Source organism: Rhincodon typus, chromosome 8 (genome assembly GCF_021869965.1).
Source record: "Rhincodon typus isolate 14 chromosome 8, sRhiTyp1.1, whole genome shotgun sequence".
In the NCBI taxonomy this organism is placed as follows: Eukaryota; Metazoa; Chordata; class Chondrichthyes; order Orectolobiformes; family Rhincodontidae; genus Rhincodon; species Rhincodon typus.
The window spans coordinates 78938828-78966552 of NC_063339.1; the positions used below are offsets into that span (position 1 = coordinate 78938828).

The 27725-nt window shown below is 43.6% G+C and overlaps 3 protein-coding genes across 6 annotated transcripts in view; 2 read left to right on the plus strand and 1 right to left on the minus strand.

Moving 5' to 3' along the window:
* LOC109937839 (synaptosomal-associated protein 23-like) overlaps positions 1 to 3463 on the plus strand; it is a 28333-nt gene extending 24870 nt beyond the window's left edge. For both annotated transcript variants that reach the window (XM_020536336.2, XM_048599765.1), the window contains 3 exons: positions 20 to 175; positions 584 to 728; positions 1912 to 3463. In XM_020536336.2, coding sequence (XP_020391925.2) covers positions 20 to 175; positions 584 to 728; positions 1912 to 1977 — 367 coding nt within the window. In that variant the 3' untranslated portion in view covers positions 1978 to 3463. The remainder of the gene's footprint in view (positions 1 to 19; positions 176 to 583; positions 729 to 1911) is intronic.
* A 470-nt stretch (positions 3464 to 3933) lies between these two features.
* lrrc57 (leucine rich repeat containing 57) lies at positions 3934 to 11788 on the minus strand. Of its 2 annotated transcripts, none has more exons than XM_020536335.2 (6): positions 11603 to 11788; positions 8566 to 8753; positions 7342 to 7477; positions 6511 to 6779; positions 5231 to 5416; positions 3934 to 4509 (listed from the first exon to the last, which is right to left on the minus strand). In XM_020536335.2, exons 2-6 carry the CDS (start codon positions 8647 to 8649, stop codon positions 4468 to 4470), a joined length of 717 nt encoding a protein of 238 aa, XP_020391924.1. In that variant the 5' UTR covers positions 8650 to 8753; positions 11603 to 11788; the 3' UTR covers positions 3934 to 4467. The 2 variants fall into 2 exon arrangements, with proteins under 2 accessions (XP_020391924.1, XP_048455723.1); XM_048599766.1 differs by having other exon boundaries at positions 11654 to 11785.
* Positions 11789 to 11790: 2 nt separating this feature from the next.
* Positions 11791 to 20733, plus strand: haus2 (HAUS augmin like complex subunit 2). 2 transcript variants are annotated; one of them, XM_020536340.2, is made up of 7 exons: positions 11791 to 11889; positions 12452 to 12558; positions 14966 to 15070; positions 16113 to 16182; positions 17976 to 18108; positions 19085 to 19193; positions 19873 to 20733. In XM_020536340.2, exons 2-7 carry the CDS (start codon positions 12469 to 12471, stop codon positions 19987 to 19989), a joined length of 624 nt encoding a protein of 207 aa, XP_020391929.1. In that variant the 5' UTR covers positions 11791 to 11889; positions 12452 to 12468; the 3' UTR covers positions 19990 to 20733. The 2 variants fall into 2 exon arrangements, with proteins under 2 accessions (XP_020391929.1, XP_048455725.1); XM_048599768.1 differs by lacking the exon at positions 11791 to 11889 and adding an exon at positions 11897 to 12328.
* Positions 20734 to 27725: the final 6992 nt, after the last annotated feature.

Sequence of the window (27725 nt, forward strand, 5' to 3'; positions counted from 1 at the left end):
GTCTCTCTGTCTGTCTCAGGGTGAAGAACTTCGAGATGGGGGATTCATACAAGAAAGCCTGGGGTAGCGATGCTGATGGGAACACTGGCAGAGTTGTCTCCAATCAGCCAGGCAACATCCAGAATCACCATGAGATGGTCAGAAGGGGCGGCGAAGGAGAAGGCTACGTTACCAGGTACATGGGATGGGGCTCTGTCATTGTCCAGATCCAGGGCATAAGCAGCTTGGCTATGTTTATCTGCGCAAGTCACTTGTCACGTTGGGATCAGCAAATGCCCTAATCACCAGCCACTGGGGAAATCTTGATTTGTATGCGAGGGGCAGCATGACCTTTCCACCCCGATTCAAGAGGAGAACAGGCATGACCTCTCTATCTTTCACTCTCTTCCCTTTGGGGCCACCTTTGCATCCATCCAGAGTGGAGAATCCACTTCTTTCTTAATGGCTGTCCCACATTGTGCCTGATTGCTCAAGATTCACTGGTTCATTTTTGCTTGAATAACAGAGCAGATGATACAGAAGCATCCACACCAAATTTCCAACTTCATGTTGAAATAACCTGACAATTTTGGGTCTGATTTAGGATAACCAATGACGCTCGAGAGGATGAAATGGAAGAAAACCTGCAGCAAGTGGGCAGTATCATTGGAAACCTGAAAAATATGGCCATCGACATGGGCAATGAAATCGATGCCCAGAACAAAAAGATTGACTCCATTTCTGGGAAGGTACTTGCTGTGTTTTCAACCTCCTTCCCCAAACTGCTAAGGCTTCTGAAATTTAGATTACTCTTTCAGGGCAACTCTTAGTTCCCTAAGGTCTCGAGTATCTCTTCAAGAGCAAGGTAACAAGCAGGAAACCATTTCTTAAGTTACCACAATTGCTGGATGCACCCTCGAATGATAACTTCCAGCCTCGCTCTACATCTTTAATAACAATAGATGAATGAGGAAAAATGTCTATTTACATCATGGAAACTCACCTATTCCTCATAGGAAAAGTAAAATATGTTAAGATTTTGCTTTGGATATGTTTTTATTGGGTTTGTCAATCTTGTCAGTTGTACCAGAGTTCTAATTGGTCAAACCCATTTACCTCTGATCAACCTGTCCATTTTGTTACAGAGACAGCATTGTCTTAACGTGTTCTGTGAATGGGTCTTGAGTTTTTAGATAGACATAATGCCAGCTCACGGGGCTTCCTGGATTTGAAGAACTTGGACACATATCTAAAAATAACATGCCATCGAGATAACAGCAGATTACGGTGTACTTAAGTGTGACTTGTCTCCTCCTGCTATCTTAGATTGGATTAAGATTCATATAAAGGGCTAGAACTTGCATATTGTATTACACTCTGGTTAGACTGTATGACGAGTCCTTCGTTCAATTCTGGGCATGACACCTTAGGAAGGATATACTGGCTTTGGGAAATGGAGTGCAGGTTCACCACAATGGAGCTAAAATTGTGAGAATGCATTAAGATGATTAGAAGTTTATCCAATTGTATTGAAGATGAACAGATGCTTTCCAGTGACAGTCCAAAATAAGGGGCATAAAATTAGAGCTAGGGTAATGGAAGTCTGAAACACTCAAAAGGCTGTAAGTGCCTAGGCTTAGTAGACTATTTCAGTCCAAATTGATGGATTTTTGGTAGGCAGGGTTACTGTCATCGAGGCACACAAACTGAATTAATTCAGGGTAGCGAAATCCAACAGTGATGGAACAAGTCCTGACTGATTCCCGAAGTCTTCTCTTGTCCTGATACAGTTGGGTTGTGGTGTGCATTTTAGCTGCAGCTTTTTGTAAACTGAATTAAGTTGGTTCTCTGTGGATAATTAGGAGTGGGAAGGGAAATTTTGTATGTGCACAAGATGAACGAGTGCTGACTGTCTGTCTCTGTATTCAACAGGCTGATACTAACATAGCTCGGATTGATGAAGCCAACCAGAGAGCAAACAAACTCATCCAGAATTAATGTGGAGCTGAACTCCAGACTTAGCCTTGAATGTACAGCTTCACCTACAGTCTGATTTCTGCATCCCTTTCCATGGGAGTCACTGTGCCTTCCTATGCCTTTTTGCATCTCCCAACAAGCTAAATCTTTGAATTAGGGTAGGATCTGAATTGGTGCCAAGTGACTCCTGGTATTTTTTTAAATCAGTGTACAGTCTCCAAAGCTGAGCTCTGGAGTCATTCAGAGCTGTATCCAAAGTGACTTATTTCCACCCCAGTGGCCTTAAGTTTAAGTGGCTTTTGGTAGCACTTCAATCGTTGTACATGCCCAGCACCTGTTTTTTATGTCTATTGATGGAATGACTGGAGGGCTAACTGTAGAGGTTAAAACTGGGACCTATGGGCAGTTCAAATGAGCAATATCTGGGAGACCTGATCTCTTTCTCAGTCCCAGTTTACAGACTGCTTCATCTAATCTCTCCTCTTCCTCGTTTCCCCCCCCCCCCCCCCACCCCACCCCACCCAACCCAACCCAACACCACCACCACCACCACCAGGTTATCTTAAACTGGAGTTTGCGCTTTCAGACAAAAGCTACATTGGCCAAAGGAATCCCAGAGAGTAGAATTGCTTTGGAGGGATGAGAATGAATAGTTTGGTTGTATATGACCTAGCATGGTGCTTTTCCTACAGGGCAATGTGTATTTTAATTCTGCCCCAAAATTCTTCCTGGGAAGGAAGAAACAGTGATATGATGAGTCCGCTGGATCTCGGACATTGAGAGAATAGTGACTTTTGGTGGGGAATTGAACAGGAGCTGCTGCTTTTTATCAAACCACCAGGCCCTGGACCTTTCCATCAAACCCTAAACTCTCCTCATGGCTTTGGTCTTCCTATTCACCCTGATCATAGATTTTCCTGTCAAAACTCAAAGTGCATAGGCCCCATTGACTGACTGTTAATCTCTCACGGTCTTTTCCCCCCAGCCCGTTCTGGGCCTTGCTGTCAACTGTAAACTGCTGGTTATTTGGCCTTCCTATCTGCCTTGGACGTCAGTGTATGAGTCTGTACCTAGAGCACTGCAGCTGCTGGATTCTAGCTACCAATCTACAACCACCTTGTCTTCGTGGCTCATTCAGGGCTCTGATTCAGTTAAGTGAAATAAAAGTGGGAAATAAGATGTGAAATGATCTGTCCATGAGGTGGGGGTGAGGGGAGTGTGTGTGTTTGTGTGCGTACTGCTTGGGCATCTCTTATCGAGAGTGCTCTCAGCTTCATGTTATCACTTGCTATCAACTACTTGGGTACAGGAAAGAACATGATGAGCAGTGGTCAAGACTGCACAAACTATTTCCAGTGCTTTGGGGCTTGCTGTAATATATATTGCACATTTAATCACTTCTCTAATATTGTAAGTAATGTTTTATAGAAATAATGTGATTACTAACTGCAACCTGACTGCCTGAAAACATCAAATTTCTTTTTCTAAATAAATCATCCTCAAGTCATTGTGACTGCAGTGAAACTTGGTGTTGTGCTGGATTAAGAATTACTGGGCCCATAAATTAGAACATTGATTAAAAATTAATTCATGCAGTGTGAGAGGAAGGCTCTATACATCCCCTTTAAGTGGTGCCTAGTTGCTTCATTCAACTATTCCTAGGTTTTCAGAAGTCTCCATAACTTTAGACTGAACCTGCAGTGATATTCAAACAGCTCATTTCTGGCAGGGAGAATATTATTGGTGTTAACTTTGTAATTTCTTTCCTCACTTCTGAAAGATTGAATTATCTTGCTATGCTGTAGCTAAATTTCAAGTTCCTGTTTGCCCCTCTCACCACCCTTTAAAACATACCTTAAGGGTCCTGCACTTTAATCTTGCTGGCTTTATCGTTCAGGCAAGCAGAAGTTTTAGCCTCACTGTTCCCCATTGCAAATCTCTTTAACTCTAAAGTAGGAAGAAATATCAAGAGAATACTTGCACATAAAATGCTTTATTTTATATATACAGTGTTGTTTGAAATGATGGGTTGGATTGGAGACTGAATTCCAATTAGAAGTTGAAACAGGAGCTGTCGTTGCACTGTCACCGTTAACTAAATGCTGAGTCTATGCAGCAGGTGCCAGCTTCAAGCAGAGGCTGAGCTCCACGTAACTGAAGCCATCTCCCAAAATCAGAAGTTACGTGCAAAGTGCTGTATACAAGGTGCGACTGTAGTGGCTAAATCAGGACTGACCAGGGCTGCTTGGCCATGTTCACAGCAGCTTGATGACAATAGGGTACAATGCCTTTTACAGATTAAAGGCAGCGTAGCAGCTTTACTAACCCCAATAACTGGAATGTAGGCAGGGCTGAGGACCTCCACATTGTATCATGTACTGCCCCTTTCCACTCTCCTTCAATAAGTTGGAGTTACCTCCTCTGTATGGTCCATTGCAAATTACTACTACCATTTAACCAGCTGCTGAGATATGCTGGGCTATTGTCCTGGGGCTGAGGGAGCTCAGACCTTCAAGAGAATTTCTTCTTTGTTGCTGTGAAGCGGTCCATGTACTGAGGGAAGAAAAACATGGGTCAGAATGTAGTCCACCCATACATTATCTATTCCAGTAGCTCAACCCACTCGAACTCTGTCATGCACTCAGTCTACCACTGCTGACAATTCTCCACTTCTGCCTCTAAAACCCATTAACTCAAATGTGCCCGTTTCCCCCCTTTCCCCCAACTCAGTTGGAACCAATCTCTGCAAATTCTGCTTGCAGACTCTTTTCACTAGAGTCAAATTGGCATCAGACTTCTCAGCAGTCAGTTACATCCAAGAAATCCAAATCAACATACTATCATCAAGAATGTCAATCCCCTTCACATCCTTTGTCTCTCCAATTTATCTCTCATTCCTGCTTAGACCAATTAAAATTAGAGGGTTCAGATCGACTGATATGAAAGACTATGTGGAATGAATGGAATTGTACTATGAGAGATACCAAAGGAAATGGCTTTAGACAGGAAGGGAGTATGGGCCGATTCCAGAAGTGGTATTAAATTGGATAGCTTATACAAATAAAAACACCAGTGAAGACCGGATGAACCTGTTTCTGTCCTGGTATTTTGCAAATTAAGTAATGCCAACAGGTATACCACTTGTAAAAACTTGGTTTCAGTTCCAGTACTAAAATCTCAGGGTTTAGAGAAGATCTTTTATCAGAGTGGCACATTAAACTTGCCTATTCCATAAGCACTGCTAAGTTGTTGCCCCTTATACATTGCGACCAACCTTATCATAACCCTCCAGATCTCGCAGGTTCTTAATTTCAAAAAGGTTCCCTTCCACAGCCAGCAGGGCGATCTGAGAGTCAGCCAGGATACTGACAGGAATCATGGAGATTTCTAAACAGTTCTCTTCAATCCGTAAAACTTTCAGCCGGGGACATCGGGAGATGTGTGATGAAATCTGAGAGATCTACAAATGTGAAATGGTTACTTAAACTTCAAACCAAATCATTGTGAACTAGCAGCTTTTGGACACAAACTCATGCTGTGCATACACTGGTGCTCTTCAGCAATATATCATACCCAAACTTCAAAGGAGTATGAATCAGTGCACACACACAGAGCAATTTGTCAAAAAACAAACTGTAGTGATGGATTTGTGCAATAAATTGAATTATATTAATCTTAAATATTAATTGTCTAATTGATTCATGGGGATCATTACTCACCTCATACTGTGAACAACTGTATTGAAGATAAACAATCCACAGCATACTCTTCTGCTGTTCAATTAGATCCTGACAAATTTGTGTCTCAACTCCATTTACCCATCTTGGTTGCAAAACTCATAATTGCCTTACATAACAAATCTATCAATCTCTTTTCAAAGGTTCAACCAAACCCTGTCTCAATCCTTCTCAAATTTGAGTGTGAAGTCAATACTGACATCCCCTCTGAATGGATGAGGTATAATTCTAAAGGTTGTATTCCCCCTTGTTCTGAGGGAGTTTTTTTTATAGCTATGCTATGAAATGCTGCAGTCAGCAAGAATAGCTCGATTTGGTCATTCCCTACATCTCAAAAGGAATACACGCCTAAACTATGCAGCCTGATCTCAATTGAATCCAGCTAGCCCCTTATTCTGGTGAAACTGCACTACAATCTGTCTTGAAGGATGCTTGTGGTGTGTGGTAGTGTCCCTACAGAAGGTCCAGGTGCAAGTCACACCTGCCCCAGAGTGTGTCATAACAGGTCTGAAAAAGATGATTAAAAATATCTATCTTCTGAGATAGATTGTCCAAAAATGAATGCAGCCCACCAGAGGATAATAACTTCCACCACTTCGTAATCCAGCTAAAGGCCAACTTTCTCATTAGGATCTGCAAGTTTGACCTGTACTTTACCTCCCAATCTATCTTTCTTAGCTCATAGGATTAATACAGACAGGTCACACAGTGCGCAACTCTCTCAATGCACAAAGTTCGCAATGTACAGAGTCCCTGTCCCTCCCCGTGCCCATAACGTCATTGTTTCATTGAGCTGTAGCAGTTGCCAGTGACAGACCTGATTTTGGTTGACATTGAGTTCTATGGCCTGCAGCTGCTCCAGTTCATCTGGCAGACGCTGGATTCGGTTCTTGGACAGGTCCACCACGTCCAGGTGCCGAAGGCGGCAGAGCTGCAGCGGGAACTCGCGAAGCTGGTTCCCAGACAGATTCAGGGTCTTCAGGGCCGCTAGCTGGCCGAAGCTGGAGGGGAGCTGTCTCAGTGAGTTACTGTTCAGGTGAAGGGCCTCCAGTTTTTTCAGTTTGCCTACATCCTCAGGCAGAACAGCTGACAGAGACAAAACATTAACAAAAAAAACTTGTTCCACCTACTGAACATCAGCTAGTGAGTAATCAAGCTACTGGATCCTGTTGGAAGAGGGAAAGGGTTCAGATTTCCGGTGTGCTGGGATACATGGGAAGGCAGGAGAGGTCTGCACTGCAGGAAAAGGGGAGAAGGTTTCTTAATGTCAATACATGAGAGAAAGTTTGAGGCTCTTGGGATTAGGAACACTGACTAGAAGAGCATAGTCTTTCAGTAACCATCTTAAATATATTGGAAATGGTTAGGCTGTAAAGATGGAGCAGAAAGATAAAAGCAGGAAAAAAATGACAGAGAAAGAAAGGAAAACTAGAAAAGTAATCAAAGTGGAGCAATTCAAAGAAAAAAAATGGAAGCAAAAGTTTTGTGTTTGTAAAAGCACAGAGCAAGGCAAATAAAACTGGTCAGCTAGAGACACCAGTTCCTATGGGGAGGTGCAAGGAGGTCTAGTATAAATAGTATCAATGGAGATGTACAGTGTACGGGGCTGGAATAAGCTGTGTGAAACTGACTGCTGAATTAGTCTTACCCAACTTATTACTGTTGAGATTCAAACTCTTCAAAGTTGTGAAGTGGCCGATGACCGAGGGTAAGGTCTCAATCTTATTCCCGGACAGGTCCATTGTCCTCAGACTCGATGCAAGTCTCTGTAGGTCCATGGGAAACTGAATAGTGAGAAAACATAAACATTAGCTATTTCTAAAACAGATTCACGTAGAGGGAGGGGCATAGTTTAATTTGTCACTGACTAGTGAGCACATTCAGAACAGGAAATATGTATTTCACAAACAAAAATTCCAAAGCATAAATCAATCATTCAAACAAATGAGGAATTAATAATAATGGCCATTAAAACATGTTAAGTAGCAGAGCCAATGAATCAAAGACTCAGATCCACTCCCACTGTTCATCCTTTATACCCTCTCCCTCACATAATTTCAACCTCCATCTGTCTCTGGCATCCTGTCCTCTCTACCACCAACAAGTCCCCACTCTCATCGCTCTATTAACCTCACCCTCAAACCCCATCCTCCCACTTGGACCACTCCTTCCCTACCTCTTCCCTCTCCCCACCTCACTGGCCTACGTCCTCACTCCCATACCACTTACTCCCCCACCATTCTCTCTCCCACCCCCCAAACGCCCTCCCCCATCCCCGCCCCCTCTCCCCCCCCCCCAAACGCCCACCCTCTCCCCTCCACGCCCTCTTCCCCTTCTTCCCACCAACACTTCTCTCCCCATCCTCCCACCCTGCCTCTGGCTCACCTCTGCTCTCTCCCCTAGTCCCAAACCCCACTAAGTCAAATCATCCTGAGGCAGCACAGTGGCTAGCACTGCTGTCCCACAGCGTCAGGGACCCAGGTTCGATTCCAGCCTTGGGGGACTGTGTGAAGTTTGCACGTTCTCCCTCTGTCTGCATGGGTTTCCTCCCACAGTCCTAAGAAGTGCAGGCTAGGTGGAATGGCCATGCTAAATTGCCCATAGTGTCCAGGATGTGCAGGCGAGGTGCATTAACCATGCGAAGTGCAGGGTCACAGGGATAGGGCAGGAGGGTGGGATGCTCTTCAGTGTGGACTCAACAGGCCAAATGGCCTGCTTCCACATTGTAGGGATTCTATGATCCTGCTTCCACTCACGATCAAGTATAAATCCCATCCACAGCCATTTTGCAGTGATGCCACAAAGTCAGCTCTGCTTTAGTCTGCCCTTTTCTGACAAACCTTGTAACCCACAGATTGCTGCAGCTTCTCACCTCATTCAGGCCTTTCCCTGTGAGCTGGAACACACCTGTCTTCTGCGCAGTTTCCAGATGAGCTTTCAAGGCGCTGTTCCCCATAGCAGAACTACGTAAATCCAAAAAAAAAAAGGAAATGATCTCCCTGCCCTCCGATCACATCCAAATCTACTCAAGACAGGTCCCACAGTTCCATCAGATTATACCTGAAATGAAAACACAAAGTTAATAAATATGGAACTCTAAACCCAACAGGTAATTCCCAACCACTCATCCGTTGTGATTGCTTTAACTATCCTCAGGCACAACCAAACAATTCTCCAATGGAAGTGGTTGGGTTTTGAACAATCAATCACAGTATGATGGTTACCAATGGTCATTAAAAATGACACCTGGTTCACTAAAATTCTGCCATATTTACCTGGTCTGGCCTGGTATTTACCTATGACTTTAGACTCAATAAGTCCATCCATGTCACAGATTCAACTGTTGTCAAGGACAATTAAGGATGGGCAACAAATGCTGGTCTGGCCAGCAATGCTGCATCCCATGAATAAATGGAAAAAAACTGACAAAGACAAGTTTTCCTGCAATTCTTCCCCCTCTGTAATTACCTCAGTCTATATTAGAATAATTGAAGTATTCAAATAACACTACACCAGTTCTTGCACCACTGTAATTTGCTGCAAACCTTCTTCTACATCTCCTTGCCTTGTCTTTGGCAGCTTATCATATACAATCAATAGGGTAAAGGGTACACTGTCAGCAGTAACTCAGTTGGTGAATCACATGGTTGTGGTTTCAAATCCAGGAGTCAAGGATAAGAAGCAGGAAAATCAAACATCGAAGCTGAGGCCCCATTGTGGTATTGACGGAGTGCTGCACTGTTGGAGATGCCCTCTTACAGATGAGATGTTAAGCTGGAAGCTCTCCCCACTGTACAGGCAATTCTTCAATCAGCATCACAAAAATAATGATCACTTGTTGTTTGTGGCACCTTGCTGTAGGCAGGTTGGCTGCTATCCTTCCTACGGGAATGAACTTCTGAGGAAGTGGTGGATGCGGGCACAGTTACAATGTTTAAAAAGACTCTTAGATAAGGACATGAATAGGAAAGGTTTGGAAGGATATGGGCCAGGAGCAGGCAAGTGGGACTAGTTTAACTTGGGATTATGTTGGGCATGGACTGGTTGGACTGAAGGGTCTGTTTCTGTCCTGCAAGACTCTGACTTTATTAGTGACTATAATTCAAAAATACTTAATAGACTAGGTACTTTGTGACATATGGCAATCATGAAAAGTCCACAAATGAAATTCTTCCTTTCTTTCTTCCAGAAAATTGATGGAACCAATATTGCAATAATGGACTAGTTTGCAAAATTAAAGTCAATAGGATTGAAAGGTCCATTGCAGCATGGTGCTGCACCGGCTAAGGGACAGAAAGAAAAGGCAAACTGATTTTCAGACTGGGCAACAGTATGGTCCAAGAATCAATGTTGCTTCCCATGAACAAATAGAAAGAAAAACTGATGAAGGAAAGTCTTCCTGCAAACCTCCCCCTCTGTACTTATCTCAGTCTATATTAGAATGATTGAAGTATTCCAGTATCACCACACTAATTCTTGCATTATGTTGTAATTTGCTGCAAAGCTTCTTTATCTACTTACCCTCTATTTGGCTTATAATATAGAATCAATGGGGTATCACTGCTCTCTGATATTTATTAATGACCTGGAAATGGGCAGACAGGACAGTTTGCCAATGACACAAAACTCAAGAGTAGCAGTAAACAATAACAAGGATAATTACAGATGTAGAAAGACAAGCAGGAAAAAAAACTAATGGAATAGGCAGAAAACAGCAACTGTTATTTTACAGAGAAATTTGGAGCAATACTTTTGGACAGACAGGATGAGAAGAGGCAATATATGATAAATGATCAGGTTGCTTGTCCACACTCAAAAAGCTGAATGACATTAGAGCTTGGTTGTTAGGTGACAGTAAGACCACAAAAAAAGGGAACAGGATTAGGCTGTTCAATCCAGAGAGCCTGCTTGTCGATTCAGTAGGATTATGGCTGATATGACATTCCTCATGTCTACTTTCTTGCATTCTGCCCTTGATTTTCCTACTGATCAGGACTCTTTCAGTCTCAGCATCAACTATACACAAGGATTCTGTCCCCACAGCTCTCTGTGGCAAGATGTTCCAAAGCCTCTCAACCCTCAGAAGTGATTCTTCCGCATCTCAGTATTAAATTAGTGTCCCTTTAGTGCTAAACTTTCCCATGAGGGGACACATTCTCTCAGCACTTATCCCGTCAAGACCCTTCAGAATCCTTTATGTTTCAATGAGATCACCTTTCATCCTTCTAAACTTCGGTGAATAGAGTCCCAACCTGTTTAACCTTTGTTCATAAGACAATCCCTCCATACTAGGGATGATCCTAGTGGAACAACAGTGCCCAACGATTAGCATCCTTACTTGAGGAGAGATAGGAAGCAATTCAGAGAAGGTGCACGAAGCTGATACCTGGAACGAGGAGTCTGTTTTATAAAGAAAGGTTGGGCCTATACTTTGAGTTTAGAAGAATGAGCAGTGACTTGATCGAAGTGCATAGGATGGTCTCGAAAAGGTGGATTTGGGAAGGAGATTTCCTCTTGCGTAGGAAACCAGGACTGTTGGGGGAGGGGGGGGACGACAATGTTTTAAAATTAGAGATCGCCCTTGAAGCACAGAGATAACCGGATTTCTCTCTCTCTCTAGAAGATTGTGCACATTTAGTAGTCTGCCTCAAAAAGGTCAGCGGAGGCAGGGCAACAGCACAAGATGAGAATTGGAGATTCAATAAGAACAGATTTAAACTGGTGAAGCAGCTGCTTGGCCTGCTGTGTTCATCCAGCTCTACACCTTGTTATCTCAGATTCTCCATCATCTACAGTTCCTACTATCTCTTAAACTGGCGAACCCCACCCCATCGCCTGGTGATTTGAAGGGAGAGATTGTGTGTTAAAGGAAGCTGTGGCTCTCACTGCCCTCAGGCCCCGCTCGGTACCTGTCTGTGAAGCCCGCACGTCCATCTCTTGTAGGCGGCACGGGCTCTTACCGTCTCACGAAGACAGGCCCTGGGGGCCCCGTGCAGAAGCCGGAAACCGACTGCCAAACACTTCCGCTCGGGGCCGGTGCAACACCCGATTTAAAAAAAAGTTCCGACCCCGGCCCCCTCCGCTGTCTCCAATGGTAACAGCCTGCGGTCACCTGACCGATTGTGGGGCGGGGCCCTGCCCGAACCTCATCAGTCGGCGCCCGCGGTTAGGCGTAACCTCATCAGCGCGCGACGCGGTGAGTAACGGCCCGAGCGGGAAAAGCAACATCTACCCCGTCCCCAGCTACCGACCCTGATACTACCCAATTCCCGCTCCCTCCCCAACGTCCTCATAACAGGCCAACCTTAAACCTCTCTCCTCCCCCCTACCTTCCCAATCATTAGCTATTCCTCATCAATTATGTCACCAGCCCCTGACCGCTTAACATCACCCCCACCCCGCTCGAAACCCCTGTCCGCACAACACGCCCCTTTCAACCCACACCCCAAAACAAAACAAACCCTCCCATAAACCACCACCTCAAATCCCCTCCCAACTCAACCAGCCCAGCAGCTGCCCCAATACCTTCAAAACCGTTCCCCCAACCCCACCACATTCATCTGTACTTCCACCCCCCCGCCGTCAGCCCCTGTGCTGATGACCTGACTCTTTAGATGAGCAAGAAAGACGCTTGGGTTCGTACCAGTGCATAATCAGGGGAAAGCCTCTTGCTGTAGACTCCCTGCGCGGAATCCCTGACTCTGCGCTGAACTTGGAGGTTATTTCTTTCTGCAATTACTCTTTTCTTTTGTTCTCAGCTCGTCCTCAACTGAGAATGCAGTCTTCAAATCCGTGGGAACCGATAGTTGAAAACCCAGCAGCCTGTTTCCTCGAGAGGTGCATAGGAAAGGCATTGTTGACACAGGTATTGCTGGCTGAGCTCAGGATCAGTTTAATGCATGTTGTGCTTTTTAATGCCCATACGTTTATTCACTTTGTTTTAAAATTGGAATAGATTCCTTGGTCCTACTTATCTACACAGCTGACCTTGACGCTTGAGCCTAGTCGATAACATCCTTTGAGGGATGTCACATTGCCCCTATCTATCTGATGTTTGCTTGTGTTGACACCAATACCAGCCACTGTAGGAGCTCCCAAAGAAAGATTTTTATCTCTATAACTCTTTGCATGACAGCCTTTGTTTTCCACAGCCTTCATGGTTAATGAAGCACTTTTCAAATTTTGGAACATAAATGTAATTCTCATTTGCACGCAACAAATGTCCACAAATAGCAATCTGATAATGACCAGTCAGTTTTTTTTTTCATTTGATGGAAGGATGAATATTAGCCAGGACACTACGGAGAACGCTCTGTTCTTCATTGTAATAGTGACCTGAACACACTCAAGTAGACCTGAGAAGGTTTTGGTTTTAATGTCTCACTTGAAAGAAACTACTTCCGACATTGTGTTTCCCTTCAATACTGCATCGCAATGATAGCCTAGATTACCTGCTTGGGTCTCTCAAGTGGCACTTGAACCTACTATCCTCTGACACCAAAACACACATGCTGTGCCTCACAGTCATGACTGACTTGGGCTCTGGTGATTGTAGCAGGATCCTCCAAAGTCAACTTGGCTGTGATTAACTATTGGACTTGTCATTTGGTCAGCCTGGAATGCTAAGAGATTATATAACAAGCTACACTCAGCCCAGATCTCTGTTGCTCAAACGTGCAAACTTTTAGAGTCATACAGTACGGACACAGATCCTTCTGTTCAACTCATCCGCACTGACCAGAAGTACCAACCTGACCTAGTCCCATTTGCCAGCATTTGGCCCACATTCCTCTAAACCTTTTCTATTCATGTACCCGTCGAGATGCCTTTTAAATATTGTATTTGTACTAGCTTCCACCGTTTCCTCTGGTAGCTCGTTCCAGACATGCACTACCCTTGGCGTGAAAAAGTTATCCGTCAGGTCCTTTTTAAATCACTCCCCTGTCACTTTAAACCTATGCCCTCTGGTTTTGGACTCGGCACTCAAGGAAAAAAGACCTTGGATATTCAACCTATCCCTGCCCCTCATGATCTTTTAACCCCTATAAGGTCATCCCTGTCTCCAAAAATTCAGGGAAAAAACTCCAAAATTCCTCTCCTTTTAGCTCAAACCGTCCAGTTCAGCAACATCCTTGTAAATCTTTTCTGCATCCTCTCAAGTTTAACAACATCCTTCCTATAGAAGGGCAATGAGAATTGTACGCAATACTCCAATAGTGGCCTCACCAATGTCTGTACAGCTGCAGCATGACATCTCAACTCCTATACTCAATGTTATGGCCAATAAAGGCAAGTGTACCAAACATCGCCTTCACCACCCTGTGCACCTTTAACTCCGCTTTCAACGAACTACGCACCTGTACCGTTAGGTCTCTTTGTTCGGCAACACTCCCCAGGGCCCTACCTTTGACTGTATAAGTTCTGCCCTGATTTGCCTTACCAAAGTGCAACACCTGACATTTATCCAAATTAAACTGCTTCTGCCACACCTCAGCTCAAAGGCCCCTCTGATCAAGGTCCTGTTGTACTCTTGAGATATCCTCCTTCACTGTCCACTAAGCCATCTATGTTAGTTTAATCTGCAAACTTACTAACCATACCTCTATATTCACATCCAAATCATTTATATAAATGACAAAAAGCAGTGGACCCAGAACTGATCCTTGTGGCACACCATTGGTCACAGGCCTCCAGTCTGAAAAGCATCCCTCCACTGACATCCTCTGTCTCCTACCTTTAAGCCGATTCTGTATCCCATTGGCTAGCTCACCCAGATCCCATGTGATCTAACCTTATTAAGCAGTCTACCATGTTACAGTAAAGATTGTTTCTCAGCGATCGGAAGTGACTTGCAGAGCCACTTTATGTTTTGTCCTTCTAGATGATTTGCATTAGCTGAGTGAAACAAACTCTCTCACGTGGGGAGTCCTACTCTCTAACATGATGAAAGGCTTTCAGATAGGTGATCTTTTCATCCTATCCTAGACCACCACTCCCTTAGGGCTGTCTCCTCTTTCAGCCTTCTGACTAAACAGCAGTGCTTGGTGGTGTGTAAAAGGCTTTCTAAAATCAAAGCTTACCTTCTGATTCCTACTCGGCCTTGTCTTCTGTAGTGTGGAACTTGAGCATAAGTTGTCGTTGTTACTTCTAACATCGTATTCAGCAGCATTAGAGAGGTGCAAGTGAATTTATTGTAATTGTAGCTAGAAGTTATGTGTTTGTTTTGTTTCCCAAAAATTGACGTAGGTTATTCTTTTACCTCTGTGAAACAGGACACTTTGGATTTAAACAAGGTGGAGTTTGGAAACACAGTGCCGTTTGTTCAACGCTTCAGACTAATAGATGAAATTTCACACACCAGGGCAGAACTTGAGCAGGTTTGTCATTTGAGTTACTTGGGTATTATAGCTCCAGATAATATAATTCTTCACTATATAAAGGACAAGAAGAAGACAAACACAACAGCATTTGAATTTGAACGATTTGTGTCCCAAGATAGTGTGCAAGAAGGATATCTTTTTCAAAAAAAAAAAAAAAAAAAAAATTTGGCAGAGGTTTTGAAACCATGCCATCAAGGCCTGTCAGTAGAGGACAAGGGGATATTTTATTAATTCATGGGAAGTGGGCTTTGCTGGCTGTGCCAGCATTTGTTGCCCTTGATAGGGTGGTGGTGAGCTGCCTTTGCGAACCACCACAGTTCATTTGGTGTAGCTACACTCACCATGCTGTTAGGGAGAGATTCCAAAAGTAACTGCCTGCTCCTAGTCATTATACGCTAACAGCAATAGCATTTGTTTATACAGGATTGTATTGTGAAGGGGCACTCAAATATGTTCCTATCAATGCATGTAAGGAGGACACTGAGCCATGGGAGCAGATATGTGGGAACACCACTCCTTGCAAGTTAGCCCCCAATTCACTCACCATCCTGACTTGGAAATATATCACTGTACCTCCACTGTCGCTGGGACAAAATCCTGGAACTCCCTTCCTAAGGGCATTGTGGGTCTACCTACAGCACATGGACTGCAGTGGTTCAAGAAAGCAACTCATCACTACTTTCTCAATGGCAACTAGGGTCAGGCAATAAATGCTAACCAGCCAGTGATGCCCATGTCCCACAAATGAATTTAAAAAAGTTAAACTGGATCTTCTTAACATTTACTGTTTAGCATGTTAGCTTTTTGTTCAAAATTCCACGATGCATTCCTTTATCAAATGAAGTTAAGGCAGAGTCAGTGTTTTAAAGTACTATAATGTATGTAGGTTACAGTAAAGCTGAACAATATAAGGGTTCTACTAAATGTACTTTGATAACATGATTGCAGGTAAACTAAACGTGAAACATCTATCTGTCCTCTATCCTACATTTGAGTCTCTGCTATGTTCTGTAATTTAATGTTTCTTCATTTCTATCAGAAATCTTTGGAGTTGAAGCTGCTAAAATTGCAGAATGACACAGCAGACATTGCCCACCCAATGTATTTGGGTAAGTCTGTGGGTAATTCTGTGCATGTGAAATACTAATGGGGCAGGTAGTTTGCTGGTAGAGTTGGCACATTCTTTTAAGACACGGGAATGACATATAGGCCTGACCAGAGAGGATCTCTTCCCACTTGGAAATTGGTTGAGATTTTAATGCCACTTCTGTGTCGTTCTATCAACCTGCAAATGACCAGGTTGATTGAATTATGTTTCATGACCTGCTCTGAGGGAGTTGAACTCTGATTGCTCATCTAAAACTATAATCACGCGTCTGCTGTATGCTGCACCTCTACCAAAATCTATCAAATGTTTCTTGTACATAGCCCAAATTAAAAGGTGAACAGTTTTTTTGCATAGTATGTGAGATAGACTGCTGCGGAGGCAAATATGCGAGTACTAAGTATTCAGAGAGTGTGAGAATCTGAGAGATTAGGAATCAGAACCAACTAGATCCAGGAGGCCAGCTGTGCTTATCCCCGCTGATGTGCTGGCTGTGCTTAAATGAGTTTAGCAGAATTTGCTGTGGATCGTGTGCAGAAAATTCTGAAATTTCCAAGTTCACCACCTCTGCTTGTACGAAGTTAACTGTCTTACTCTTAGAGCAAATCAGCCAAGGTTCCTGCCTTTGATCCTTGGTTGAATGTCCTGCTGATTCTCAATGAAGAAAGGGCATTTTAGGCAAGTTGCCAGGTGTAAAATGCTATCCAGTGTGAAGTAGCACTTTCAAGATGAGTGGGGAGAGGAAAGACACTGCGCATCCAACGCATCATCCTCCGACACTTCCTCCATCTGCAATCTGACCCCACTACCAAAGACATTTTTCCCTCCCCATCCTTATCTGCTTTCCGGAGGGACCACTCTCTCCATGACTCCCTTGTCCGCTCCACACTCCCCACCACCCCTGGCACTTTTCCCTGCAACCACAGGAAGTACTACACCTCCCCCCTCAACCCCATCCCAGGCCCTAAGAGGACCTTCCACATCAAACAGATGTTCACCTGTACATCTGCTAATGTGGTATACTGTATCCACTGTTCCCGTTGTGGCCGCCTCTACATCGGGAACACCAAGCGGAGGCTTGGGGACCGCATTGTGAAACACCTACGCTCGGTTCGCAACAAACCCCTGCACCTCCCAGTCATGAACCATTTCAACTCCCTCTCCCACTCCTTGGACGACATGTCCATCCTGGGCCTCCTGCAGTGCCACAACGAGGCCACCCGAAGGTTGCAGGAACAGCATCTCATTTCGCTTGGGAACCCTGCAGCCCAACGGTATCGATGTGGACTTCACAAGCTTCAAAATCTCCCCTCCCTCGACCGCATCCCAAAACCAGCCCAGCTCGTACCCGCCTCCCTAACCTGTCCTCCCACCTATCCACTCCTCCCACCTCAAGCCCCACCCCCATCTCCTACCTACTAGCCTCATCCCGCCTCCTTGACCTGTCTGTCCTCCCTGGACTGACCTATCCCCTCCCTAAACACCTTTATTGGCTCCAACCCCACCTCCTTGACCTGTCTGTCTCCTCTCCACCTATCTTCTCCTTTATCCATCTTCCATCTACCTCCCTCTCTCTCCCTATTTATTTCAGAATCCCCTTCCCCACCCCCATTTCTGAAGAAGGGTCTAGACCCAAAAAGTCAGCTTTCCTGCTCCTCTGATGCTGCTTGGCCTGTGTTCATCCAGCTGTACACCTTGTTATCTTAGCGATGATTTGGTGTTGTAATGTGCACTTCACGTCAGGAATTCAACGCTGTCGCATTAGATTTTTAACCTGCCTCTCTCTTGTATTGATAGCTGAGAAGTGCAGTCAGCTTCAGTCAATGAACAGCCACTTGGAGGCGATCTTGCAGGAGACGGTGTCGCTGAAGCAGCGGTTAGTGCAGCCTATTTGCCATCAGTGCCTCCCTGTTGAAGCCAATTGTCACAGGTGAGTTGTAGGATATCCCAGTTGCAACTGGGTTTCACAGTGTCAGTACCATGGTAATAAATACAGTTAGGACACGTGGAATCTTCCACAGCTCAAAACCAATATCTGCAGCAAACCCATTTGGATTCTGTGGGATTAGAATGTGGATTCTGCAATCTTAGTCTGATTTTAATGAGGTTTTGTGGGTGGTGTTGTAATTGTTGTTGCGGTAAAATTCCTGATAGGCAAGAGTGAACATGGACTTAGAGAAGATTGGCACATTGTTCAAATCATTATTCTTCCCTTTCTGGAGAGGTTTGGTATCTACCAATCAACATTTCCACACAAATGCTGTATCTTGCAAAGGGAACCATCTGAATCTTTCTGGAGAGTATTGTGAGAAAAATAATTTTATTTTTAGAAACTCAAGTTTTGGCCCAGCTGGGGAGCACTGAACTCACCAAGGCAGGTGACTATATCTTCGAGCCCCACCCTCAGGGTGACTGCCACTCCGTGCAGTACTTGCAAAAGTGAACTCAAGTGACCACGGTCTGTCGTCCTCCAGCAATTTTCACGTTTGTATGTAGCCAGCTTTAAAACAGATTATCTCATCATGAGATTTATGACCACTGTTTAAATACTGCATTGCGTGTAAAGTACTTTAGGACATCCTGTGGTTATGAAAAGTGCTAAATAAATGCAAGTCTTCCTTTTCATCTAAAAATCCAAAAGTGTGAGAGAGCTGGGTAAAGACAATTAGCAACATAAGGTGCTAGGGTGACGGGTTACTGACTTTGAGGGGTCTGGGTTATCATCAGTAACGATAGTAATGTTGCCCACTTGGTGGGAGAAGGAGGGAAGAGATGTTGCCGGATGATGATGTGAGACAATTGGGATTATTGTCAGTCGAGATACAGTTAGTAACCTTCCAAGCACGAATCAAGACTGAACCCTTTGCTACTTTCATCTTGCTGCTAATCACATTAACATTTCCTAGGTATGTCTCTGAACTCCTGCCGATGATGGTTAATTTCATTGAGAAACTGGACTCCAACCTGCAGTTGATAAAGACCATCCCTCAGGTGACCAAGAAAGTGAAGATGATGGTAAGTAAGCAGGGGAAATTTCTTAGTTTCTTTTCCAACTGCCTTAATGTTATTTCTCTATTTTTATCAGGAACAACAGTTTCCATTTCAGTCACTCGGTATCACAATCCAAATGAGATACAAAGTCAGTTTCCCATCAAACATTCGGTCTGAATCATGCAGCACCAATTAAAAGTGAGTCTCGGATGGGATAATGTAGAAAGGGATTTTGCGCTGTATCTAACTCCATGCTGTATCTATTCAGGGAGTGTTTGATGGAGACATTGTAGAGACGACTTTTACTTTCTGCTTATTTTTAGTGTAAACAAATAGAAGGAGTTTTACTCAGTATCTCACCCCATACTATCCCTGTCATGGAGTGTTTGATGGGGACAGTGTAGAGGGAGCTTCAGTCTGTATCTAACCCTGTGCTATCCCCGTTCTGAGTGTTTGATGGGGACCTTGAAGAGAGAGAGCTCTACTTTGTTTACTTTTGGTGTAAGAGAGAAGAGGTTGATTTACTCTATATCAATCCCTGTACTGGGAGTGTTAGTGGACAATGTCGAGGGTGCTGTATTCTGGATCTAACCTCATGCTGTACTTGCCTTTGAAGAACAATTCAGTTCCCCATGTCTTCTGTTCAAACAAAGATAATTAATAAAAACTGCTGTCATCCGTAGACCATCTGTTTTATATTTAGGAAAATCTTGTTGCCAGAATGGCATCTGAGATACTGGAGCTGAAGGAACTGCTGGAGTTGATCATCAGATGGAGAGAACAGCAGAAGACTGGACTTGAAAGCCTGGGAAGTAAATGATGACTCTGTTTTTTGGCTGTGAAATCAGTGAATTCGTTACAAGAATTTTTTTTTTTGCATTTCTAGAATTTAATGTGTAAATTCCTTGTGGGTAGTCTTGACAGCATAAATTAACCAGTGGTTGTGAATGGAAACACTCAACTGCTTCCTCATATCATCAATTATGGGAAGTATTCAGGTCAATTGAGTGAAAGCAAGCAACTGACAACCGTACTGTCCACAGTTACAAGAAGCTTCCCATGGCAACCTTTCCTCTTTGATTACTTGAGTGAGGTACCGAATCTTTGCATTAGCCCACACAGCACATGTCAGTAAGAGCTAATATACAGGTGTAGCTAAGTGTGGTCTTGGCCCTGCCCAGTGTTCAGCCCTGTGCAGCTTCCAGCAGGTGTAACTGAACTGTGATAAGGAGCAAACCCAAGATTGACGTTTTCCAGCCACATTCAATAGTCCCCAAACAGGAAGAAACCAGGAACCTTCTGCTCGCTCTTTTTGCTATCAAAGGCACATTTGGGATCAAATAAGACCGTCGTACTGATACCGTGTGTACAGTGCACCTCATCAGAGAAAGCCAGCCCCAAACATAAAGCACGTAGAGTAATCTTTTAGGTGGAGTTGATTAACTTATCGAATGTTATGTTCTCAATGACCTTGCCTTTCCTCAAAGGATAATGTTTGCAGACCCAATTTTGTATTAAAAATTGGTTACAGTATGCTTTCTTGTAAATAAAATATTTTTCTTTAGCATATTGAGCTTTTTTAAAAAAATTGTACTAATATAAATCTGCACAGAGGTGCACTAACTATAAGCATAGTTATCAGTGGAGGGGCCACGAGAGTTTATAATGTTTATTCCAACTCTCCACCAGGTACCAGAAATCGGGAATGTGTTGAAATATATACCATTGGCCTATAGAGATGCAGCTGTAACAGTACATATTATGCTTGATACCATCTGGGAAATAGCAGTTTGCTGAATCAACAACTTTGTTTACTGATATGCAAACACCATTGGCTTCAATTTCTGACCCCCAAATTGCACACCATCTTGACTTGGGCATATATCACTGTACCTTCATTGATAGGCAAAGTATTGGCAACACATGGAAATTTCCAACAAGAAGGGGTCCAAAGTCATTGGAAAGCAATTATATAAGGACCAAGGGGTGATTTTTCTAACTTTGAGTGGAATTCCAATCTTTTCTAATATTGTTCTGACATCCACGTTACCCCTTTATGAACATGAAAAGCAAAGGACGATGGAGTCTAGCACAGGGTTTTGTTCCCCTACTAGATGTCTCCCTTTACCTGCTTTGGAGACTGGCTGTAGTAATTGCTTGAGTAGTATATACCGGATTGCCCAGTTTCTATTTCTTTGCTTGCCTTGGAGGTGCATTTTGTTTGTATTGTTTGTACATTGTTGTTGGGGGGGGGGGGGGGGGGGTGTGTGTGTGTGTGTGGGTGGTAACGGAGGACCCAGCTGCACTTGCTTCAGAATTGGGCCACGGTTTACAGAAAAAAGCAAGGCAGGACAAGGTGGAGTAGGTGATGTCTAAAATAGTACTGCATGTGAAGAGAGAAATAGAGTTAAATTTTGAGACCAAAAGGGGGAGTCATATTGCATTTGAAACATTAATTTCACAGATGCTGCCAGACCAGCGTCGTTACAGAACAATATTTGTAATCTTTCATTTTGTTCTGAAGGCTGTGGATACTTTTGCTGCTGTGATATTCCTCAGTCCTGTGCCATAGTTAACTTTTATTGATTAAATCTCAGGAAATTTCCTTCAATATTTTAAATGATGCTACTTGAGATCATATTTTAGAAAAGAAGGGGCTGGTCCTTTGGTATTCTCTATCCTCTTGCCCAGTCATTGCTGCTCAGATTCATCAACTCTTGTATTAAGGTTGTTGTCCAATGATGGGCCATTGTAGCTAGGTCTGTCAGCAGCTTTGATGGGAGCTAGTGTTTTCTGAGATGGTGTCAACACTCGCTATGCAGAGAGTTTAATTACAGCTGAGGAAGAAACATACAGGAACTAAACAGCAGACAGGTGTGGCTGTTGTACAGACCTCGGAAGCCTGTGCACGTCAGCAACTTCTGGAACCACAAACCAATGCTGAAAGAGGCTTTGGCTCTCTAATCACTGTGTGTGGAACATTGAAGCAGCTGTTGTCTGGAGTCCTAACCATTGACTACATATCCCAAGAAGTCTCATGGCATGTCAGACATGGGTAAGGAAAGCTCCTGCAGATCACTTCACACTCCTGCCCTTGCCTTGTCCTCTGTTGATGAATCTGTACTTCTCCATGTTGCTCCTACTTGGAGTTCAGACTGATGGTGGTGAGTGCACAGAAAGTACGGGGAGGGGGGGGGACAAGACGAGAATTTCAGTACCCATCACCAAGTAGATCAGGAACAGCACTATTGATCGAGCTGGTCAGGTCCTAAAGGATAATGCTGCTACACTGGATCTGTGGCAGGTGGTGAGGTAACCAACAAAAAAGGAAAAATACACTTGACCTTATCCTTAGCCAGTGCCTGCCACAGATGCATCTGCCCAATACAGTAGTAGTAGAAGTGACTACTGAACAGTCCTTATGGAGACAGTCCCATCATCACATTGAGGATACCCTCTATCCTGTTGTGTGCATTGTCACCATGCTAATTTTTTAAACAGATCTACCTACTCAAAACTGACATTGTGGGCCATCAGTTGCAGAATTATCAAACACAAACTGCAACATTATAGCCTGGCATAGTCCCCCAGTCTACCATTAGCATGAAGCCAAGTTCAATGAAGAGGGCAGGCCAGGAGTAGCACCAGACACACCTGAAAATGAAGTATCAACCTGCAAAACTTGTGTGCTAAAGAGTAAGGTGGCAGGCAGAGCTAAGCAATTCCACAACCAGTAGATCAGCTCTTAGATGGAATGAATCATTGAGAAGCCCAGCAAAATGAGAATCTGGGAAATCTCTACTGGTTATACTTAATCCTAGCTCCAGAGCACACTGCAGCAGTTCGTCAACAAGAGAATCTAACTATTGTCCTTTGACATTCAATGGCATTACTAGTGTCAAATTCCTCATCATCAACATGCTGGGCGGGGGAGTTATCATTATCCAGAAACTGAACCGGGATAGCCATATAAAAACTGGCTACAAGAACACAGATTCTGAAGGTTCGCTGGACCTGAAGAGTTACCTCTGCTTTGTCTCCACAGATGCTGCCTGACCTGCTGAGTTTTCCCAGCAATTTATTTCTGTTCCTGAAACTCCCTAATGGCATTTGGGTCTACCTATAGCACATAGACTTCAGCAGTCCAAGAAGACAGTTCACCATCATCCTCAACGACAATTTAACGATGAGAAAAATGCTGGCCCAGCCAGTGATGCCCACATCCTCTGAACAAGTTAAATTTATCAAGTTTCCCCCATCCTCCTAGTGACCTGATCTAGTGAGAATTCTAATGGGACAGCCAACAAGCAAAAGGTAAAACGACAGAACTGATTTCGTTCCAAACAAGGAAATGAGATGTCAGTTCTTAACCCATGTGATGGGTTGATATTGCATATGGTGGTAGCACGATAATTCCATGTACCTAAGTTGCTGCAGCAACATGCCATGTCCTATACTAGCTGCATCCAACCTATACTGCTCAGTTTCCTCATAAAACTCAAACCCCATTAGTACCAGGATGTTATTCTTGCTTTGCTACCAACCTATGCTCCCATTTCCCTATACCATTGTTTTATACTACAAGGGGCAGCACGGTGGCTCAGTGGTTAGCACTGCTGCCTCACAGCGCCAGTGACCTGGGTTGGATTCCACCCTCAGGCAACTATCTGTGTGGAGTTTGCACATTCTCCATGTCTGCGTGTGTTTCCTCCAGGTGCTCCGGTTTCCTCCTTCAGTCCAAAGATGTGCAGGTTAAGTGGATTGGCCATGCTAAATTGCCTGTAGTGTTCAGGCATGTGTAGATTAGGTGGGTGACTTGTTGGACCGAAGGGCCTGTTTCCACACTGGAGGTATTCTATGATCTATGTCCAAAGTATTTAAACATCCAACTGGCTATGCAGTTAAGATCCACTTGTTTGTATGTATATCAGTCCACTTCACTTCACACTAAAATTCAAGGAACCACGTTGTCTCCTGTATTTTTTTTTGTCCTGTATTCTGCACACTAAGTGGCAAGAGGAAACAAATTCTTTAAGAAGCTTGAGCTCACTCATTGGCTTGATTTTTCTAAACATTAGCTGAGCTTATAACATCCATTAATAGCAGGAATTTGAGAGAAGGTATCAACAGGTCCACTACCACCCTGCAGCTTCTCCTAAGACCAGTCCATACCCTGGATCAGCTCAGTCCTTGGAAACTGATCAGGATGAATCTGAGTCTGGTCCATATCAACAATGTGACCTGCTTGATATTTCAAGAGCCAGCAATTCACACAAAAAGTCTAACATTAAAACTAAACTGTGAATAATATTAATACAAAATTGAATTAAAGTAATAGTTAATGATTTATTACTGTTACCTCCCAGACATTATGGTTATGGATAGTGCAGAGGTAAACATTTTGATAGTTTAAGGGTTTTGGGTGCAAGAGGACAGTAGCACCTTTAGATAATGAAGCGAGCAAAGCAACAAACCCAGAGCTTGTAGCCAGATGAATATTTTGATTAGGAATTCCAGTCATTGGTAGCAGAAAGATTAGAGGGAGGACCCAAAAGTGGTTTAAAAAAGTAAAAGATGTTGGAAGTAATAGGCTGTGTTAATTGTGTGGAATATGGTCGTGACTAGGATTGCTGTGAAATGGACAGAAATACACAAAGGGAATGAGCATCTGCCCAATAGAAAAGTGGGTCATTTACTTAAAATAAAAATAGATCAACAAGAGAAAGAAAGAAAGCAGTGAGTAGTTGATCCAAACCAGTTTTGTTGCAAGGATGTTAGGAACGTAGGTGAAGCTGTTTGCATGGAGCTTCTATAATTGGAAAGGGTACAAAAATTTACAAGGATGTTACTGGGACTTAGAGGCTTTGAGTCATAAGGAGAAGCTGGATCAGCTGGGATTCTTTTCTCCCTGCAGTGTACGATGTTGAGGGGTGACCTTATAGATTTATAAAATCGTGAGGGACATAGATAAGGTGAATAGCAAAAGGTCTTTTTCCTAGGATAGGGAGTCTAAAATTAGAGGGCATAGTTTTAAGGTGGGAGGGGAAAGATTTGAAAGGGATCGGAAGGGCAACTTCTTCTCACAGAGGGTGCTGGACATATGGAAATGAACTACCAGAAGAAGTGGTAAATGCAGAGTATAGTTACAACATTTAGACATGGATAGGAAAGGTCTAGAGGATATGGACAAAATGCAGGCAAATGGGACTGGATTGTGAAGTATTTGGAAGTGCTTGATAAAATAGGGCTGAGTTAGCATAGCTTTGTAAAGAGGTGGTCATACCTGACAAATCTGTTAGAATTCTTTGAGGAGGCAACGAACAAGTTAGATAAAAGAAGAACAAATGACACGATCTATTTGGATTTCCAGAAAGCCTTTGACAAAATGCCGTACAGGAGGCTGCTAAATAAGAGCCCATGTGTTAGGGGCAAAGTATTATAATAGATAAAGGATTGGCAGAAGGCAGAGAAAGGGGTCTTTTTCAGAATGGCAGCTGGTGATTAGTAGAGTTCCGCAGAGGTCAGTGTTGGGACCATACTATTTACATTATACCCTAAAACGATCTGGATGAAGGAACTGAGGGCATTGTTGGTAAGTTTGCAGATTTAAAGTTTCGGCAAAAATCTGTAGCTCGGGTTGTGGATGAGAATTACTGACTTGCTCACCGAGCTGGCCTGTTTTTGTTCAGACGTTTTGTCACCATGCTAAATGATTGCTTCATTGGAGGCTCCACTGATGACATGTTATTCTACTCTGCTTGGAATTTACACTGTCCGGTCCGTTATGGTGAGTTACTGTCATCTCCGATTTTGATCTGTATGGGTTTGTATATGGGGTCCAATTCTATAGGTTTGAAGTATGGGTGGAGAATTCCCGTGTGTATCTATGTTTGGCTTGGGCTACAATGGTTACCTTGTCCCAGTTAAACTGATAGCCTTCATTGTCTTAATGTACCGATCGGGAATTCGTAGAGGCATGGTTCTCCATCCGTAGTGCGATCAACAACGTATAGAATTGGACCCCATGTACAAACCCATACAGATCAAAACCAGAAATGACAATACTCACCATAACGGACCAGACAGTATAAATTCCAAGCGGAGTAGAATAACATCGCTTCATTGGAGGCTCCACTGATGATATCACCTAGCATGGTGATGAAGCGTCTGAACAAAACAAGCCAGCTCGGCGAGCAAGTCAACAACCTCACGTTTGCGGATGACACAAAGATAGGTGAAGGGACAGGTAGTGTTGGAGCTGGAAGGCCGCAGGACTTGGACAGTCTAGGGGAGTGGGCAAAGCTGCAGCAGATGGAATACAATGTGGGGAAGGAGAGAGGTTATGCACTTTGGTAGGAAGAATAGAGTCGTAGACTTTCTCAATGCAGAAATGCTTTAGAAATCTGAAGCACAAAGTGTCTTAGGAGTCCTAGTTCAGGATTCTCTTATAAGCTTAACATACAGATTCATTTGGCAGTTAGAAAGGCAAACACAATGTTAGCATTCGTTTTGAGGGGGTTAGAATACATGAGCAGGGATGTACTGCCGAGGCTGTATAAGACTCTACATTTGGAATATCGAGAGCAGTTTTGGGCCTGATATTTAAGGAAGGATTTGCTGACCTTAGAGGGTGTCCAGAGGAGGCTCACAAGAATGATTCCAGGAATGAAGGAGTTTCGAAGTAATGAGGAGGGATTTCATTAAATTTGCAGAATACCATGTGACCTGGATAGAGAGGACATGGAGGAGATATTTCCACTAGTAGGTCAGACAATTACCCGAAGGCCCAGCCTCAGTGAAGGAACAACCCTTTAGAACTGAGATGAGAAGTAATTTCTTCAGTCAGAGGGTGGTGAGTCTATGGTACTCATTGCCCTGGAAGGCTATCAGAGACCAAATCATTGAGCGTCTTTAAGAGAGACAGATAGGTTTTTGTTTAGTGAGGGAATCAAGGGAGAAGGCATGAGAATGGGGTTTGGAAACATTATCAGCCATGATGGGCTAATTCTGCTCCTATATCTTATGGTCTCATACATCCACAGTACCATTAGGGAGGGAGTTTGAGGCTTTTGACCCACTGATACTGAAGGAACAGCAATACATGTTCAAGTCAGGATGGTAAGTGACTAGGAGGGCAACTTGCTCTAATGACATCCCACTAAGTGCAACCTACTTCTGCAAAACTGGATTTCCACAATCTCAATTAAAACTAGTACCAACATTTAAGAAGCACGTGTGCACATCACAGCCTGGCCAATGTGTTGTTCAGCACCAAGTTTTGCATTCAATAAAACAAGCATATGTTCAACTTAAATTCTTGTGTTAAGGGTCTATGGAATTTTCATAACACAGTAGGAGAGGGACAGCCTCAGAAGTGGAATGGTTGAGCGCCTCTGGTTTACAGCATGACTATGGCACTTCAAGCTGATACCTTTGAAGCACCCATTGGGAGCAGAAATTCATTCTTTGAACTCCTAACTTAAGGCTGACAGGTTTGCTTCCCTATATGCCATTAAGTGAACTCTTGAGGTTCTCAAATGACAGATTCATGGTTGC

Bases quoted from the DNA above. Each gene is read 5' to 3' on its own strand.
- lrrc57 (XM_020536335.2), bottom strand. From the start codon at position 8,649: ATGGGGAACAGCGCCTTGAAAGCTCATCTGGAAACTGCGCAGAAGACA. The intron at 6,780-7,341 runs GTAAGACTAATT...TGTCTCTGTCAG, and splicing joins TCTCAACAGTAATAAGTTGG to CTGTTCTGCCTGAGGATGTA. The intron at 5,417-6,510 runs GTCTGTCACTGG...TCACATTTGTAG, and splicing joins TCAATGTCAACCAAAATCAG to ATCTCTCAGATTTCATCACA.
- haus2 (XM_020536340.2), top strand. From the start codon at position 12,469: ATGCAGTCTTCAAATCCGTGGGAACCGATAGTTGAAAACCCAGCAGCC. The intron at 15,071-16,112 runs GTTTGTCATTTG...CATTTCTATCAG, and splicing joins CCAGGGCAGAACTTGAGCAG to AAATCTTTGGAGTTGAAGCT. The intron at 16,183-17,975 runs GTAAGTCTGTGG...TTGTATTGATAG, and splicing joins TGCCCACCCAATGTATTTGG to CTGAGAAGTGCAGTCAGCTT.